The following is an 18764-nucleotide window of genomic DNA, read 5'->3' on the forward strand; positions in this document are numbered from 1 at the left end:
ACTTGCTGTCTTTTCACCTTTCTTTGAAGTGAGACATTGTTGCATTTGCATTTTTTGGCTCTTTGTAAGAGTTGTGTTGGTTTTGCCTGCAGCCCCTGTGTGGACAGTAATGACCGCACGTTTCCGATTGCCTGCTGGCAGAACCTACAATGTCCGAGCGTCTGAGCTGGCACGAGACAGGCAGCATACGGAGGTGCTCTGCAACGTTCTTCTCCTGGACAGCACTGTACAGGCTTTCAGAGTTAATGTAAGTACTGCTCTTACTGCACATCCATATTTGCCTTATTGCAGATCACTATCCTGAGCTTGCCTTCCTTTTCTGCGTTTGTGGGGCTGCAGTTTGACTTTCAAACAGTGAGAAGTAGAGAATAGAAGGGGAAGTTGTGTTCAGGCAGGCATGCTTGTACACGTGTGCAGTTACTGGGAACTTAGTCATTCTGGCATCCTCTGTCATACTAACACATCTTCATTTCAAAATCCAGTGTATGGAGCATAATCTATTTCTAGTAATTCTCTTCATGGATTAAAGTTGTCCAGTGGAAATGGAGGACAGTTTTGCCATTGAGTTGAATGCAGCTTTTGTTCTGCTACATTCTGGTTTTTGTATTTTGAGCACGAGTAAGGTGGAGTGGGAACTCTTCCCATAGGTGTACAACTGACTGTGTTCAATCACCTGTATGGTTATACTTGGTCACAGCTGCCATCTTAGAGTATCTCCCTGCTCTTTGCTTTCCTCAGATAATGTTATTGTTCTGTGATTTCCCTCACTTCAGCTCACCGCCTTCTACTACACTAATGAGAATGACAGGAAGGAAAATGGAAAGCTGGTTGCTGAATACTGAGAACTGTTAATGGAAAAAATCAAAAACTTTTACACATGAACCAGAATTTAAAATAGGTTATTCATCCCATTTTCTAATAAAAATGTTCATGGTGTTGTGTATATGTTACACGAGTGCAACCCTTTCTTTCAGCTTCCTGAGGGGTAACAAAAAAACCCCATGAAAAATAGGCAAGGACTTCACAAGAAAACATTAAAACATTTAAAGTCATCTGTGTGTGAGAAAAACTAGAACTCCACAGGAAAGAAGCTGTAGGTTTTCCTGTGGTAGTAGAACTCTGCTTTTACTTTGAAAGCTATAGAATTGATGACTTATATAGAGAAAGGTTGAATAATGTGATGGTGAAAGTTAACAGGTGGCATAATAATTACAATTTTTCAGAAGGAAATTGAACTTCAGCAAATGAAGTGTAGGAGTATCAAATAAGACTGTGGCACTTTGGATGGGAAGTGAGGGAGAAAGTGAAGCAGTTGTCAAATCCATATGGACAAATACAGTTCAGACTATATGAAGAAATCCTAATGCTCAGTCATTATATTGGATTCTGATACCCAGTGTTCAGCAAGGATATTGATATATTTGAATGTTTCAGGGAAGATTTGTGAGAGGGATTGCCTTTTTCTATTCTGTAATCAGTGGTTAGAGCCTGCAGCTGCTGGTCATAAGTGAAAGCTGTTATGTGGCAAAAACTTGCAAGAACTCAGCATTCAGAGCTTAAGGTTCAGAGGCAGATCTGGTGGTTATTTGTTTTAGATATGTCAGTCAAGATGGAAGGGTTTAGGATAGTCTCTTGAGGCATTTTTGTAGTTCATTCAAAAATTTCTTAATTTTCCTGGACTTCTGAGTAGTAAAGTGTGGGAATTTTGGATGATGGAGCTGAGGGACAGATTTTTAAAGACTTGAATTTATTAACATCAAGCCTCTTTTCCCTTCTGAGATAATTTTTTCTATATCCTTTCCCCTTTTCTGTATCTCTTAACTTCTCATCATTGCTAACATTTCCCAGTCTATACTGCCTGCCAAAAAGCAGTATGTGCAAAATGTAGTTGGATATAAAGCGTTAGAAGTGCATAAGAAATTTTAAAGGTTGTCATCTTTCCTTTCAGGTGCATGAGTTTTCCATTAAAGTATCTGTCTTGTGGTTTTTTCTTATGAAGAAAGTAAAAATAGGGAAGAATAAGGAATAATTGTTGGGCAGTAGGTATGGGAGATGTGCTTCTTTCTGATCTAGGTGTTCAAAAGCTGTACATTTTTAGAGGATACTAGTGCCTCTAAGAAAAGCAGAATCACCAGCTATGAATCCTCAAATGTCTGTTCTGTCTCTCCCGAGAAAAAATTATGTAATATGTTCTTACCACCTCCCTAGTGTACTAAATATTTTAGTCACATGGATCATGCTTTACTGCTTATACAGATCAGCCTGCAAGTTTGTCTATTAAAACTGAGTCTAGAGAATAAAAAGTTCCTTGGTGCTGAACATCTGGATCCCATGTCTTAGCCTCAATCTGTTTTTTCACAAATAGGCAGTAATAAAGTATTCATTTGTAGCAAATGTAACCTACATGCCATACAGGTTCTCAGGTTTTATAGCTTTGGTTTACTTTATTGTGGTTGACACTATACTTAGCCATAAATATTTATGGACTTGTTTTCAAAATAAGAAGAACAAAGATAACATCAAATAAATTAGCACTTTTTTTTTTTTCTCCTGGTGATTGCTATAGGTATTCTGCATGCTAATGATTGTAAAAATAATCTGGAGGATGCAGTGGTGTGTTAATAAAAATGTACTCAAATGCTCTTTCTTCTCCAACAGCAAAGTGCTGATCACAGACAATGTCTCTTGATAATTTATGTGATATTCTAAGTTCACAATTCAAGCAGCCCTTTCCATTGATCTGAACAAAAGGCACCTTTGTGCTAAGCCTTACCTTGTAGAGAGCATAACAAATCAAACCAGGTAATCCCCATGGATTGTAGCCAGGGAAAGGCTGCACTGGTTCCAGGCAGAAGAGTCAGTGGGAATTAACCTGTGCCTGTGTTTGAGGAGTACAAAGCCTTTCTCTAAAATGCTCTGCTTACCAAATGAAGAAATCCTCCTTCCATCCTGAAAAGCAGATTTCAGTAGAACAGGTAGCTGGAAGAAGGAAGGCTGATGTGAGTTAACAACGTGATCAGGATGATTTGCATTACCATAAAACTGTTTCTTCGAGATCAAATTACTTTAATTTGTTTTAATTACTTGTTTAAATACCTAAAATTACATCTTTTCCATGAAGGCTGGCTTATTTATATTCCCTGAAAGCCAGTATGTCAAGGTAGATGGGGTGGGTTGTTCTGTGAGAAATGCTAATGGTCATGGACAAATGTTTCAATTTGGAGCCTTCACTATCCCAGAACTTCAAACTTAATGAATTTACACTCTGATGGAAGCAAAATGTAAAAACCTGTAAAAATAACTCAAGCCAAACAAGAAAAGAACAAACCAAGCAAAAAAACCCATACCACCCTTCTGTAATTTTAGATGTTTTTAGTAATTCTTAGTAATTTAATCTTCAGCATTACTTTGATACTTGCCCTTTTTCCTTTGACAAAAAAAAAAAAAAAAAAAAATAGCATGAGTTGTAGAAGGAAAGGAGAGAGTTGAGCAGTGTTGGGGAGTGCATCTCCTGGAGCATCAGCCCAGGCATTGTGGTGAGCTGCAAAGGAAAGGGTTTGTGTTGCCAGTAGTGAAGGAGCAGCACAGCCTCCCACAAATGTGTGAGCAGCAGAGCTGTGACCCACTCCAGGGAAGCCCAGAACCTGTCATCCCCCTTCCTCTGGCATCAGAAATCCAAATTTTTTTGGGCTGACACGGCAGCAATGTCTTGTGTTGTTTGCTGTGGGTGCAGGCAGTTCTGTGGGCAGCAGCAAAACCAGAGTGTCAGCAATGGGGACTGAGGAGAGGGTGGGAGCTGGTGAGCAGGCATCAGACCTGTGACCTGTGTAATGTGTAACCCTGCAGGTGTCTGCCTAAATTTTCACACATGGTGTGTGTGAACAAGTGACAATCATTTTGCAATTAAAAAATTAATCTGTATATATCTAGTGATACTAGATATATAGTTCTTAAAATAGTTCATAAAATGCAGTTCATGTGTTGATGTCTAGTGTCTATGTCAAATTTGGCCTAAGAGGCCAAAATTTGTGACACATTCTGTCTCCAGCAATAACTAATAAGTGCATATAACCCTCAAATTCTTCAATTCAGAAAAAAATGGACATTCTTGTGTCTAACTCTTGTGGTTTTGTCTTAGCTAGTTCTCATTTTTCATACATGTTTTCATTATTTCTTGTTCTATGAGGAAATAATGTTTAACTGCAATCTGTAGCAACAAAACAAGTTTCTTATCATGCTCATTTACATTTATTTGGTTTGCTTTTTTATAAAAAACCCCAGATATTTAAACTTGCTTTCATACTTTTCATATTTTTGAGCAGCTGTTCAATGTTATGATAGTATTACAAGTATTTTGGATCTTTCTCAACAAGCAGAATTGTGACCTTCACCTGCTTTGGCAAGCAGCAACATCATTACATAAATATCAGAGATGGGTTAAGCTAAGGTCTGGTTTTGCTAGATGCTTATCTTTATTTTGCACTAAGTAAAACATTGTGATCCAAACAAATGCTTCATGTTGAAACCTGTCTTCTCTTACCAAATTTGCTGCTCAATTGCAGGAAAAATACCTTCCTTGTGGTTGTGGAATGATGTCCTGTGTTTCTTAACTCAAACTGATCAGCCAGTTCTAAGCTTTTCCATTAGGAAACATTTGTTCAGGTTTTTAAGAAACAGTGTACATTGGCAGGATTAGATTGGAAAAAAGCTACAGAGATGGTATCTGCATGCTGTTAGAGGAAGTAACATGTCAGCTGTGGAATTGCAAGACTAAACTTAGGTTCCAAACATCTCCCATTTTCTGGTAGTTTCTGTTATAAGTTCTTAGTTTGTGTTCTTATTTAAATCTACGTGGGAAAAATGCCAAGAGGCAATTAGTGTTGCTATGTAATTTTAAAATTAGCTTTATTTGCTGTAAAAACTGTACTGATTATTGGTTTATTTCAAAATATTACAGAAACTTCTAATTTAGTAAAAATTTAAGTGACTATATTTGGATTGTATATAGAAATGCCTTATGCATTTATGCTGTTGTACATTTATTGTGTTAACATCTGTTTTTTTCTTTGCTTGTTTTTAGTAATTTGTAAAGTAAATTTTTCAGTGGTGGACTGCTTATCAGTGGTGCTCCTACATTTTGTAAGACATCTTCTCTGTACCATTTAAGGAAAAATGAGGTCTTTTGCAAAGTAAATACTGGAATTCTTAGGTCAGTTCAATTTAGCCAAATTTATATGGGACCTGAAATATATCCCTTATGTAATTTCAATTTAAAGATATATGCAAAGTTATGGGTATTATTGTCCTCATGGGATTATTTCAGACATAATTTGTGTATAATTATTCTCTACATTTTTATTATTTTGAAATTAATTATCATGATTCTTGGAGTTTTTAGGCTCAAACAACTGCCTCTGACAGTTTATTAAACTTCAGTTGAATTCAGTGTAGTTTCATCTGAATAAAAAAAGTTAGTTTTGATAGGATGCTCTTAGATGTTAACAGATATCTGAAGGTAGATGTGTAGATTTTTCTCTTGTATGGGTAATAATGGAACTCTTGCAACATTATCTTGATCTTTTAGCTGCATACTTCCATTTCAACAGCTGTAAAGGTAAACTGTTATGTAATCTCTATGCAAACCAGGGTCCTTTGGGAGCAGAACAGCAGGGATTTTTGTTCTAAAACTCTAAAATTATTCTTACTGCCTACAGTAAACAAGGCAAGATGTATCAAATCCACTGTAGCTGCAATAATACTTGGCACCTAGAAGATTATTAGAAGCTTCTCTGCTTGGTGACAGAAAGTAGAAAATCTGGGTGGAAAATGTATCAATCATCTTTTTCACATTTCTTCTTATTTGACAGTTCTTGCAGAATTTTGCTTGTCTTTTGTATTTCAAGGTGCTATGACACTTTTAACTTCTTTGGGAAACTCCCTTCAGATTTCACCAAATGTATTTATTGAGTCCTGTCATAATGGTACACTCAGTTTCAGTTACTATGTTGGCAGTATTTCCAGGTTAGGCAAAAAATTGCTGGGTACTAACAACTACAGATTCTTTTTATATCATTTTGTGGGTAACATTTGTCCCTGTAGTGGAAATCAAGATTGTTCACTTGACTCTGAAAAGAAGTGTGATGCTACTCAGTTACCTTGAATTAATTAAAATAGAGTGAAGTGCTGTCTTAGAATGTATGTAAATGATACTTCTTGGTTAGGTATTTGGCTGTTTCAGCTGTCTCTGCCATTAAACTCTGGAAACATGTTCAACATGCTGGTTCATTTAAAGTCAGGAATAGATTTTGAGATCAGGAAGGATATTTTGTGTAGGACCTGTATGTTTCAATTCGGTGACCCAAACAAGATTCATGTTTGCACGGAGTTCTTTATTAATTCCTGACTGGTTTTTTTCCTTTTATGCTCTCCTTTTAAATATCAAATTTGGCTAATAAAAGGCTTTCAGAAATAATCATGTAGCTAGTTGAGAAGTGAGAAGTTCTTACTGTCAGAAAATGACAGAGAAGAAAAATTATTTCCTTACATATGTTTCAAAAAGAGATGAAGCTTGTTTAAAAATAGTGCTGCTGGGATACACTTTGTGATATTTTAAAAAGTGCTGCTAGAGCACATCTGAAAGAATTGATATGTGCTCTACCTGCCTGAAATCTGTGTGTCCAGTTATATATATTTATTGATTAAAGAAGAGGTCTGTATTTTTTCTCCGCAGAAACACGATCAGGGCCAAGTTCTGTTGGACGTAGTCTTCAAGCATCTCGATTTGACAGAGAGAGATTACTTTGGTTTACAGTTGGCTGATGAATCTACTGATAACCCTGTAAGTTATCCCTTATAAAACTGTTTTATAAGTACAGTCTTTAAAACTCATAATCATGTTCATCACTGTGGTTTGTGTTATTTGAAGAGAGGTAAATAGAAGCTGTTGCAAGATTGTGCTATCCTCCCCAGCTGTGTCATTTGTGAGGGCCTCTATCATCTTTTATTGTAGTTACAATAAAGTTGCATGTTAATAGTCCCAGGTTTGGAGTAAAATATGGAGTTCTGTGCTTATGAAGTAATATCTTAAAAGGATATTGCTTGTTTTGTTATATCTGTTTACTAGATTGCATTATCATTGTCAAAAAAAGTGAATCTGTTTTAGATTTGTGGTTGTATTTGTCATTAGGACTTACAGAATAATGAGGGGGTTTTATATTGTTGTGTATGAAGTTTCTGTTTGTAACCCAGATACCTGCTGATCTTTCAGTAGTGCTTGGTATGGTCCAGTATCTGACAAGGGCAGTCATCTCATCAGCTTAACTAAGAAGGGACTGCCTTGGAAATTAGTATTTACAACAGTTCATGGGCTTAACTGAAAGGAAATTCTACACAACTGAAACTTTGTAAATCATGAGTAGAAACTAAGAGATGCAAATGTAACATTCACTGCACTAGTTACAGTGGTACTACTGGGATCTTGATTGCCTCGAGAGCACTTCTTGGATATTTTCTGTGATAAGTATCAAATAGTCACTACTTGTTTTGCAAAGTGCAGTTTAGCTAAGCATTATTGCTTGTAAGACAGTTCTTTACCTAATTCTTATTATATGTGCAGCACAATGATGGGGTCAAAACTTACTTCCCAATTTGTACATCAAAAGTCAGCCACATTCACTTGTTGACAGTTTTGTTAAGACATTGATGGACTGCCTCTGTAATATTTTTATTCTAAACTTTGTTTCAGGCTTAAAAAACATAGACAAGCAGAAGAAAAGGCTGAATTATTTTTCATATTTTTAAAAGTATTTAATTGAGTATTGCTCAATATTTCACTTGACATACAGAAATTTATCTGGCTTTCCAAAGGGTAGACCACTAAGCTCTCTTTCTTTTAGTTTATCTCTCTGGGAGCAGCTGAGCACAACACTGTAATACAAGGATCTGCTTAAGGGTTAGTCTGAAGCAGTGACTTAACAGATATTTGGTACAAGCACATACTTTAAAGTTTTTTTAATTTTTTTTGTTTCTAAATATTTTGTCTCTTCAGCACTATCTAGTTGCCATGAAAACAGTGTGTCAGAGCTAAAAAGAAATATTACCTATATTAGTCATGCAAGCTTGAAGAATGCATGGGTTTGAATAATTTCAGGTTTTGATACACATTTACTTTTACACTTGGTTCATTTGGACAAGGAAACCATATTAGGTTGACAAATGTTCTAGTTATTTGTGAAATAACACAGCAGAATATTGCTAAGCTATAGTTAATGCAGCAGCAGATAAAGATGATGAGGAAAACGGGATTCTGCTGATTGAGTGTGAAACCTCTAGCATTGTGTTTAAACATGGATCTCATGAATTGCAGAGCCTTTGTGTTTTCTTATAATATTAATATCAAAGGAAAAAAAGTATCTGTTGACATGTTTTGAAAGATTCTTATATAAATTACCTATATATCCATAGCTAGAGTGTTCTTTAAGCTTTTACATTTAGTCTTAAAAGTTAATCGGTCCTGCATGAGGCTTTTTTTTTCAGGTATTCACACTTTTGAGGCTGTATCAAACAGTCTCTTTACTTCCCTTTGAGCTGACTGCTACAAGGATACAGCATGTAGATCTAGTCATCATTATTTGTTATTCCTCATGAAAAAATTACTAACTTCAGGCTAATGAATTAAAAAATGACAAAAATGACAGCACTAACTTCAGATCACAGTGTGTGTTAGGTAGCTCAGGTACCTGTGTGTTTGCTTCCTTATCCCTCACCTGAAAAACTAAAAAGCCCTGTGATAAGTGTGAGGGGGTTGCAGGCTGTAAGGGGTAGGTGTCTGTCACTGCTTAGGAACTGTGCCCATATAACAATTTCCTGAGGCTTGTGGGCTTGCCTTGCAAGGCAGCTCAAGGAATAGAGCAGTATTAATACCAAAGATAGACTTAGGAGGTACCTGGACTGAGTTGGTGTGTACAGAGACTGCTGGATTGCTGATGGGCAGTGGTTTAAACAACTTGCAGAACTTTCCAGGCAGATGTACTTTCAGCTGAAATTTGCCACATTGATTTTTATAAAGCTCTGCCTGTACACAGCAGTGTTCTCTTGCAGAAATAATCAATATTTGGAACTGCTCAGTAAAATTATTCTGTAGTCCTTAATCCAGGAGGCTGAGTGCTGAGTCTCTGGCTTCCAAGATCCAGTTAGTGATGTAGCAGTGCTGACAGAGGCTGACAGAGCCAGTGGGATCACTCCCTGGATGTGGCACTCACAAAATCCAGAGTCAGAAGTACTGGAAGTAGTTAAATTACTTCTAAGTTGGGTAAATGAGCCTGCTTACAGCTCTTCACTAGGTTTGGTGGCTCTTCTTAAAGAGTAGCTGACAGTTGTTAAACACAACATAGTTGGGTTCTGACCTCTCTCAGGCTCCTGTGACAATCATGGAAGCAACTCAAAGGGGAATTACTGCTGCAAAACAGGTATCTGAACAGCATAACATAGGTTAATCTTGGGGAAAGCAGAGCAGTAGCAGTTGTTGATGATAGTGGTGATGTCTCCAGAATCAGTAATAACCCTGTGTAAGCCAGTGAGGTATTTTGGTAAAAGACCAAGTACAAAGTAATAAAAAAGCACCAGTTTCTTGATGTATAAGGCTGTGATTTGTACTTTGTTTCTCTGAAGTTTGTGTTACAATTTGTCTCTTTCCAGAGGTGGTTGGATCCAAACAAACCTATCAGGAAACAATTAAAAAGTGAGTAATGTATGTATTTTGTCAATTCATCTATTGTTATTATGCTGTTTTTCCAGGGTGCCCTGATTAATTAGAAATAACTTTTCTTGACCATAGGAGGATCTCCTCACAGTCTGAACTTCAGAGTTAAGTTTTTTGTAGGTGACCCAAACAAGCTCCAAGAGGAATATACAAGGTAGGTTTGGTTGCTTTGTCAATAAAATACTTCTCTAGAACAGTCAATAATTTCTTTAAGTTATAACATGGAAATTTTCTTTTAACTCATGTTTGTTGTATGTACAAGCTTCTAAGTTTTGTCTAATAATTACAGATATGAACTATGCAATTGTACCAAATCAGTATAACAAAAAGCCTGTGTGAATAAACTTATGAATTTATATGCAAAGTGAAGTAACTATATGAAGCAGATGCTACCAAGTAGAAACAGAAAAGGGAAAATAGAGAAAAAAGGAAGAACTTAATCCCAGTATTTACCAATAAGTACAAATTTATAATTCTATCCTTCCCAGTGACTAAAAAGTTGCTGAACATTCTGCATGTTTTCCTCCCCAGTTTTCTACTTAAAACTAATAAAATTAATCTCTGTGGTTGGAGTTGTAGTTTGAATCACGTAAGTTTATTTTGATAGCAGTATGTTGAAATCTGTTAAAGAAAATGCTTAGTGTGAGTCAAAATCAGAGGCTTGTGAATTGCAATTAGTCCCTGAAGAAATGCCTCAAATTTTCCATATTTTTAATTACTTCTGGCCCTCTACAAAAATGGCATGAATTGACAGATTGGAGCTTTGGATGTCGGCCATTCTGAAAACAGGTCAGCCCCATTCAAAAAAATTATTGAGGATAGCTTTTGAAACCTGAGTACCAAAACTGTGACAATTTGAGTCCACATTTGTTTATCATTGCCTTTAATTTGTCATATTTTGGACAAAATTCTGCACATATCTATGCAGACAGAATTCACTAAAACGACTCCCAGAGATTCTGCATGAGGCTTTGTTTTACTGAAATATTTACTCTAGGAAAATTTGCCAATTTACTCTATCAAAATAATGAATAATGACAAACATGTTTTCTGAATTAAAGGAAAATATGTAATCTTCCTGAAGAGATGAAAAAAAGGATTAATGTTGATCAGTGTGAAGTAAACCATAAAGAAGGAGAGAACTGGAGAAGTGCTATTCTCTAAATACAAAGCTATAAATACAGCTTTCTTTTAAATGGGAAATAATGTATGGTTTCTGTATCTAGGTCAGCTCTGCCCATTTTGCTAATAGGCCTAATTGCCCCTGAGAAAACTCATTTGTATTTGGAATTATTACAAAGAGAGAGATATTATCCATGGGCTTCTTTGGAGTGAAGTTAGGATGCCATGTCACAAATACGGGCCTTTCACATAATCAGTATTCCCACCTCAAAAAAGGGAAAGAAAAGAAAGTGCAAACTTCTGACAATTCCAGCTGAAGCTGAGACTGCTCCAAAGTGCTCAGTTTTTACAAATCCAATGAGAACAGAGGAATGACTCAACACATGTAGCAGCAGGAAGAGCTGTCAGGGAAAGCTTCAGTGTCTTGTCAGCTCTCTGTAGGTTCACGTGAGCGAGGCAGGTTTGAATGCCCCGGGTCAGGAGAGGTCAGCAGGAGCTCAGTGTGTGCTGCAGAGCTTTGCCTGGAACTTGGCTGGGGAGGGAATGAAGCTTCATTAGTGCTCCTCCTGGCAGGGAGAATTGCTCGTTAGCGTTGACTCCATTAGCAGTAGTTCTGTCCTGCCCTTCTCTGGCTATAGCTATATAAGCAAGTTGAAAACATGGGCATGCAGTGCTGCCTTTGTTGCTTTAGTGGAGTTTGTTGTTCAGGCTTTTGCAGATCTGCTTTGCTAAAGCTTCTATTGATTTCCCATTTTGCTCAATAATATGTGAGGCTTCAGTGTCCAAACTGGTGATTGGCTCACAAGCCATTAACCTCACTGTTCACTGAAAACAGTGGACAGAAGATGAATTCTACTTGGTGTCCCTTAATCAAGATGTCCTTCAAGTACCATGAAATATTTCTAGTAAAGCTTTATACCAAAAAAATCCAAATAAAATGGAAGTGCAGCTGTATATTTGTGAAGAGATGCTCAAGAAAAGCATGGGAAGCATATCCATTTAATATATAAATTTAACTTGTAATTTTTTGCATTTATTAATCAGTTAAGAAATTTACTTCATCTATTTTTTATTTCAATATGCATTTTAAGTATTTGAAATATTTGAGATCTCTAAAGTCTGGAGAATGGCTAAGTTTTAACTTCTTGAGGTTAATATCTTTTAAACAAAGCTTCTTGCCTTTTTGGTCAGTTAAAGCATCTCTAGATGTTTTTGTAGGGATTGAGCACATGGACTAATCTTTGCTTGTCAGTTCACAAATGTTTTTCCCTTATATTCTTACAAACTAGTTATATGTGTTTTATATATCTATATCTATATCTATATATGTATAGCTTTCTACTGTTTTATAGCTTGTAAATAATTGGATTTCTCTGTGAATACTTGTAAATGTTTGTAGATAATCCACTTTCTGGAGACTACACAGTAAGGAGAAGTCATGTTATATGTAATAAAGTGATATATTTTGGCTTTAATTTCTTAGTTGAAGTTGTTACTGTGAAATAAATATTTAATATTTAGTGCTTTTCATATGTAATATTGATGTTTGTAATGAATGGGTGTAGCCCAGCTTTTGAATCAGAACTACACAAAGAAGACCAGGTGATCATTATAATAGTAATAATGTAGGGTTTAAATTTATAAGAAAGCAGGAATGATGTTTACATTTGCCACTCAGTGACACTTTTATTAAAAGATTTAAAAGGCAGTGGAGACAAATTCTACAGCAGGTTTTATGTTCTGTTACAGGGATTTTTATTCTGAAAGTTTAAGCTTTTGCTAATATCCTGCCACCTTGATAAATCTTGTTTGGCACCCCAGTGCAATCTAGTTCAGTGAAGCTTTGTAGCAGATGTGATTTGCCACTTGATGTACATGTTTTACTTTTGTCAAATTTTCTAAAACCTCTGAGTGAAATGTGAAGGAACTAAACTGAATGAACAAAAGATTCATTCTGACACCTTAACAAAATATTTGGGGTTTGTTGGAGAAACAAAGGAAGCAATTTAGAGGGAAATTTCTTTGTATGTTAAGTCATGGTGTTTCTGGTGCTCCTGTTTGGTGGGAAGTAGTTTATGTTTTAAAATGTTTGGCTGTTCTATTTGTTATATCAGTCTCCTTCCTGACTTGAAAGAGTGGGCATGAAAAAGCTAGATGAATTTCTAAAACAAGCTTTTTTCACATCATAATTTAAAGAACACTTTGGAAGCTCAAGGGAAGTTAATTGAGAGGTGTTTGATATAAAAGAGTGCTCAACTTTAGTAATAACAATGTAACTCCAAAATACTAAAAATAATGGATAAAAATAATGAATATAAATGAAAACACTGCAGTATCAAATACTCAGAATATATTAGTTCTACCTAGAGTACAGATCATTCTTATGAGGGTACCTCCATACACAGATGCAAACTGCAACTTGTGTTTGCTGTATAAAGCAGGAAAAATGTGAAATTTGTAGCCTTTTAGTGAAATATGAAGTATAACTTCATAGCCTGTAAGTAATTTAATTTGCCAAGTTTACTAAGCAAAGTTTCATTTCTTTCCTATTAGAGTTAAGGAAACAGCATGCAAAATGTCAATTGTTAGTTTTACACTAATTGATAGCAAATTATATCAAATTGATGAAAAATGATGGAATAATTTTAATTTTAATTGTAGTGTTTTTCGTTTGCTTTTTAAATAAGGTACCAGTACTTTTTGCAAATTAAGCAGGACATTCTTACTGGAAGGTAAGACATTTTTCTTGTGTTAAGCATTTAATGCAAATCTGGTCAAGAAAAAGTTCATAATGGGAGATTTTACCTGCAAAAATGAAAACATATTAAGAATAAATCACTGTCTATGAGTTTATAATAAATACCTGTCAAATTTGTCCATAGACTATAAAAGACTAGATTTTTCAAAACCAAATGTCATATGAAATATGTAATTTTATTTATTTATCATTTTAAAAACAAAACAGATTGCCCTGTCCTTATAATACTGCTGCTCTTCTGGCTTCCTATGCTGTTCAATGTAAGTATAATTAATGTTGTGTACTTGTTAGTACTGAAATATATAAAAAGTCTTATTGATTAGTTTCTAAAGAATGTACTTTGTATAGTATTATACTGTGGTGTTTGTGGGCATGGTGCTAATTTTCTCATGATTAAGGACATTGATTGGTTGTCCTCCCCCAGTATGTTTTGCTGAATTGGATATGGAAAAAATACTTAAAGCCATGCTGTTAGAAAACCCCAAATCAATACTCTTTAATTTCTGTGCATTCTGAGGCATGGAATTGTGGCCTTGAGAATGATACTAAAAAGTATTTCTTAAGACACTAGAACATTTTTAACATTATATACAGTGAACCTCCAAATAGGTGTGGAAAATGAAGTTCTGGTCTTATCTGGCCAAAAAGTTCAATACCTGTCTTCACAATTTTAAGCCACCCAGTGAGTAGATGAGTCTTGAAAACTGAGATTTAGTTTTCCTCCTCACTCAGTTTTTCTTCATAAGCTGAAATGAAGCAATCCCAATATATTCATTCACATTCATGTGTTTTTCTACTGTTGAAGATACTTACATCTACCTTAGTATTTTGTATACTTTGTACATATCAGAGAAACAGTGTCCATGTTAATACTTTCATAAAATATATATAGTAATGGTAATGTCATGTTTTATGCATGGTTTTGCTCAGTGGTCACCTTTTTGTAGGTCAATCAATAGAACAGTTTCTTTTAAACAAAACTCCCACACTTCAGCTGCCTGAAAAATGTACTGCAAATGCTGTCATACCATAGGAATTAGTCTTAGAAGAGATGAAGTATTTGATAACAGGAACTGTGAAAACCTGATAACATTTTTTTGGGAAATACTGTAGAAGTGGTGGGTATGCACACTGCATTGTATTTACGTTTATCCATGACATCCTGCTGCTACTAAGTTTGCCAGTGTGCAGAGCTCTATCTAATGACTCCTGTACCTGCTTAGTAATAAACTTCCTGGATTCTTTATAAATACATGTAAATAGCAGATCTCAGCCCTCTACTCTTGGATTTCAGCAAGGAGTGCATTCCGTTATGAAACCTGGTCCAATTTTTTAGTTTCTAAATTATTTGTGGTGATGCAAGTGACCTTCCCTTCCTTTCCTCATGCTCCTGCTCAAAAAGTGCCTTCATCTGCCTTGTCAGTGCTGCTAGGCCTGCCCAGGACCCCAGATCATGATATATTACTGTTATCTCTCCTCTTTTCATTTTATGTTTCTTATCTATCACTGTCGATCTGCTACATGGATTGCAGATACTTAGAGCTGAATTTTTTTCTACTGTGGTTAGAAAGCTTCAAAGAATTTAAGCAAATGTTGTTTATATGCTGTTTTCTGACAAATGTGATTGTAATCTATTTCTTATAATTTTAGGAAAGTGTTACAAGTGATGTAAACACACTTTTTAGTAGTTTCAAGTAGAACAGTTTCAATGTAGGTGTATGTATGTGTACTTTGTTTCATACATACAAATGAATGTGCAAAAAAAATTTTTCTAATGCTTCTGAATGCATTTTGGTGCAGAATGAGTAGCTGGACTTTGCAGATCTTCATAATGAAATAGCAGTTGTAGTGTTAAAAGAACAAAATTGTGTAATCACATGAAAACAAGCAAAAGTAAAATAGTAAGAGAAAATTGAATGCTTTCCTATATATATATATATATATATATATATATCCTACTTAGTGCTAGCTGTAATGACAGCATTTATGGATTAATTTGTCTGTTAAAAATTAAACACTTTATGAACTTCCTTCATAAGTGCATAATCAAAGCTCTCTCTAAATAATCTCAATGATATTCACTGAGAATGTGACTGTTTATTCAAAAGGGAAAATGGGAGTCCAAATGTCTTCTCTATTTTTCTTTGCTGTGGATCATAAATTATGTGGGAGCAAACTCATGTGAATTTGGGGGCATTGCACAATGCCAAATACAGCAGTGATAAACAATAACCTCTCTTTTTAATATTTTAGCTGAGCTGGGAGACTACAACCATTCAGAAAACTTGCCAGGCTACCTCTCAGAATATTCTTTCATCCCTAGCCAGCCTCAAGACTTTGAAAAAGAAATAGCAAAATTACATCAGCAGCACATGTAAGGATTTACATCAGAAGATACTGACTTTGTCAAATCCTGACTGCTGATGCTGTGCTATTATACAAAACAAAATAGTGGTTTTTCTTAAAGGTTTTGGGGTGGGTGGGTTGTTGGGTTTTTTGGTTCGTTGGTTGGTTTTGGTTGTTTCTTTTAAGATAATGTGATTTTTTTTCTTTTTCTAGACTAAATACCTGTATAATAAATACCATTGATGGTTTATACAAAATATTAATATCTAAATTAGTGAAATAATGAACATGTTAAGTTAAAGGTTCTCTGAAAACAGTATTTGTGTGTATTATGTTGTATATTAACTTGGGCAGATACATTTTCTTTAAGATTTTTTTTCAGTCTTTGGGATTGTTCTGAGCATAAGGGCTTTGTTGTCATGATGCTCTTTCCAGTAAAAGAGTTGCTTTAGAAGTAACAAAGTCCTTTTCTTCAATATCTGCTCTTTCCTGTACATGAGTCTCTGACCTTTCAAAAAGAGGAAAAGGCAATGAAGCAATGGAAAATATTTTTTTTCAGTATGTAACATTGTGGTACTTTCCAGTGATGGTTCCTTCCTATTTTAGAACTTAAGTGCCTTTTGTTAGTTAAATGTAACAAAATGTAAGCCATATTTATAAAACATTTGCTTGATCAGGTCATTTTTACTTTCAAAAGTACAGAATGTTGCATTAATTTCAGATAAAGGCTTAAAAATTTTTCTTAGCTATGTAGCTATGTTAAAGACACTTGAATGAGTTGATGGTAGTTTAAATTACCAATTCCAAATACAGAACTGTAAAACTAATTTCCAGATTCTGGGGCTCCACAAACATTTAAATGATGAAGTATATTAAAATAAAATATGTTGTGAGCTCTTGTCAAGACTTCTGTACTTTTGGAAACATAAATACTTTTCTGTTAAAATTTTTGAGTTACAGTCTGTTTATCATAAGAAAGGAAATTCAGATTTCAGGGCGGGGATAGAAGTAGTAAAATGAATGCAGATTTTCTGTCTGCACTCACCTGGGGGGCCTGATGTGGGAGGTTGTGTCAGAACATTTCTGATTTAGCTGCTTTCTTTCAGAGGGTTGTCTCCTGCAGAAGCAGAGTTCAATTATCTCAATACAGCACGTACCTTAGAACTTTATGGAGTTGAATTGCACTATGCAAGGGTAAGTTTGGATGAACTAGTGTTGCAATGTAAAAATGTATTCCTCTGAGATTTATGGGAAAATACACTTTTCTTTTTGTGAGCCTTCCTGGCTTTTGCTTACAAGAGAAAATAAGAGAAAAAAATATTATACTGTTAGGTGCCTTACTGGGATTTACTGATTGAATATCCACTGTTTCACTATAGAGAGGGCATTTCTTTGCTCCTATTTGTGCTTAGTTATCTGTGTGTTAATCAAGTTGAGCTTTGTTGCCTTGAATGCCATATTGAGAGTTCCATAGCAGGTGCTTGATTAGAGTGCAAACATATTTCAAGAAAAAAGTGCTACTTAAATATGCTTGCAATATTGTTTGCTTTAGAATCTCTCTTCTCTGTGTTCTGAGATTGCAGTTTCCTTTCAGGTAGGAATTAAAGTTGCTGGTAGCAAATGCCAAGCCAGTCTGTTAGTGCTGCTATTCTTAATAAACCAGAATGCCCTTGTATTTATTTCATCAAAGTAGGTGAAAGACAGAAGATTTAACTTTAGAAATTAAAATTTGTGGTAGCTTATAAGGAACTCAGAGCAAACATTCAGGTTTGTCCTAAAGAGGAGGGAATAATTTAATTTCTTATTTGTCTTATTAAAACACATTTCCTTTCACATTATTTTGTGTATTTAGACAGAGATGAGAATGAATATATATGAGGTTTGAAAAGATATTTATAATGTTCTTCAAATAATTTTCTTTATTTTAAAGGATCAGAGTAACAATGAAATCATGATTGGAGTGATGTCAGGTGGGATACTAATTTTTAAGAACCGTGTACGAATTAACACCTTTCAGTGGTAAGGACAGCTGTTTAATGTTTTTATTTGCTATTTCAAAATATTTTTACCACTCTTAAAAAGACTGAAGTTTATATTGTTTTTTATCACGTTGAAATTATTTATGTCATGTGCCATGGGGAATTTTGTGTGGGGTGGGGAAGGGTTTGTCCTGGTCTGCATGTTGTGCTGTTAAACAACTTTGAAACTCTAATGAAACTGTAATGAATTTCAATACTCTTATTCTTCAGGAGTTTGCAAGCATACTTTAACTATATAGCCAGGGCCAGTGTGGTGGGCTAGCTCACAGTCTTTAAAGAGACAGGTGAATTGAAAAATATTAACTAGATATTGACTGCTTTTACCTGTTTTGTGACCTTTAAATTAATTGTACTGTGTGCTTGAAATTTAATGTAGTTGTGATACTTGTGAATAACTGAGGTGGAGCATTTAGGATGTTGTCATCTCTTCATCTATAAATAACCATTTTCATTATATTATCCAAAAAGTGCATTTACTGCAGTAAATCTTTTAATCTCTAAGTTCTTTAGAAGTACTCTATAACCTCTGTGGTGCTCTGCAGAAGTTATGTCACCTTTCTGGAAATGCCTTTCTTAGTTCCTGCAGAAGTAACCTTCCCTTGGTTTCCTTTGCTGGTTTGGAGCTCACTTTGACAGCCTTATTACTTGTGTTGCTGAGTTGCTATAGCTGCATTCTGAGTGGGTGAAGTCAGTCATATAAGATTATCATAGAAGATATTAGTTCACCAGGCACAAAAGC

General features: G+C 35.2%; 1 protein-coding gene across 3 annotated transcripts in view; it reads left to right on the forward strand.

The window, feature by feature from the left end:
• The window catches only part of PTPN4 (protein tyrosine phosphatase non-receptor type 4), a 109341-nt gene that overhangs the window by 38249 nt on the left and 52328 nt on the right, over positions 1-18764 (forward strand). For 2 of the 3 annotated variants that reach the window (XM_059476501.1, XM_059476503.1), the window contains exons 2-10: positions 93-247; positions 6731-6838; positions 9697-9739; positions 9836-9914; positions 13570-13614; positions 13848-13900; positions 15894-16014; positions 17093-17180; positions 17917-18005. In XM_059476501.1, the coding sequence (XP_059332484.1) occupies positions 93-247; positions 6731-6838; positions 9697-9739; positions 9836-9914; positions 13570-13614; positions 13848-13900; positions 15894-16014; positions 17093-17180; positions 17917-18005 (781 nt within the window). The remainder of the gene's footprint in view (positions 1-92; positions 248-6730; positions 6839-9696; positions 9740-9835; positions 9915-13569; positions 13615-13847; positions 13901-15893; positions 16015-17092; positions 17181-17916; positions 18006-18764) is intronic. The other variant, XM_059476502.1, reaches the window with a different exon arrangement.

The sequence above is a fragment of the Ammospiza nelsoni genome, chromosome 7 (genome assembly GCF_027579445.1).
Source record: "Ammospiza nelsoni isolate bAmmNel1 chromosome 7, bAmmNel1.pri, whole genome shotgun sequence".
Classification (NCBI taxonomy): Eukaryota; Metazoa; Chordata; class Aves; order Passeriformes; family Passerellidae; genus Ammospiza; species Ammospiza nelsoni.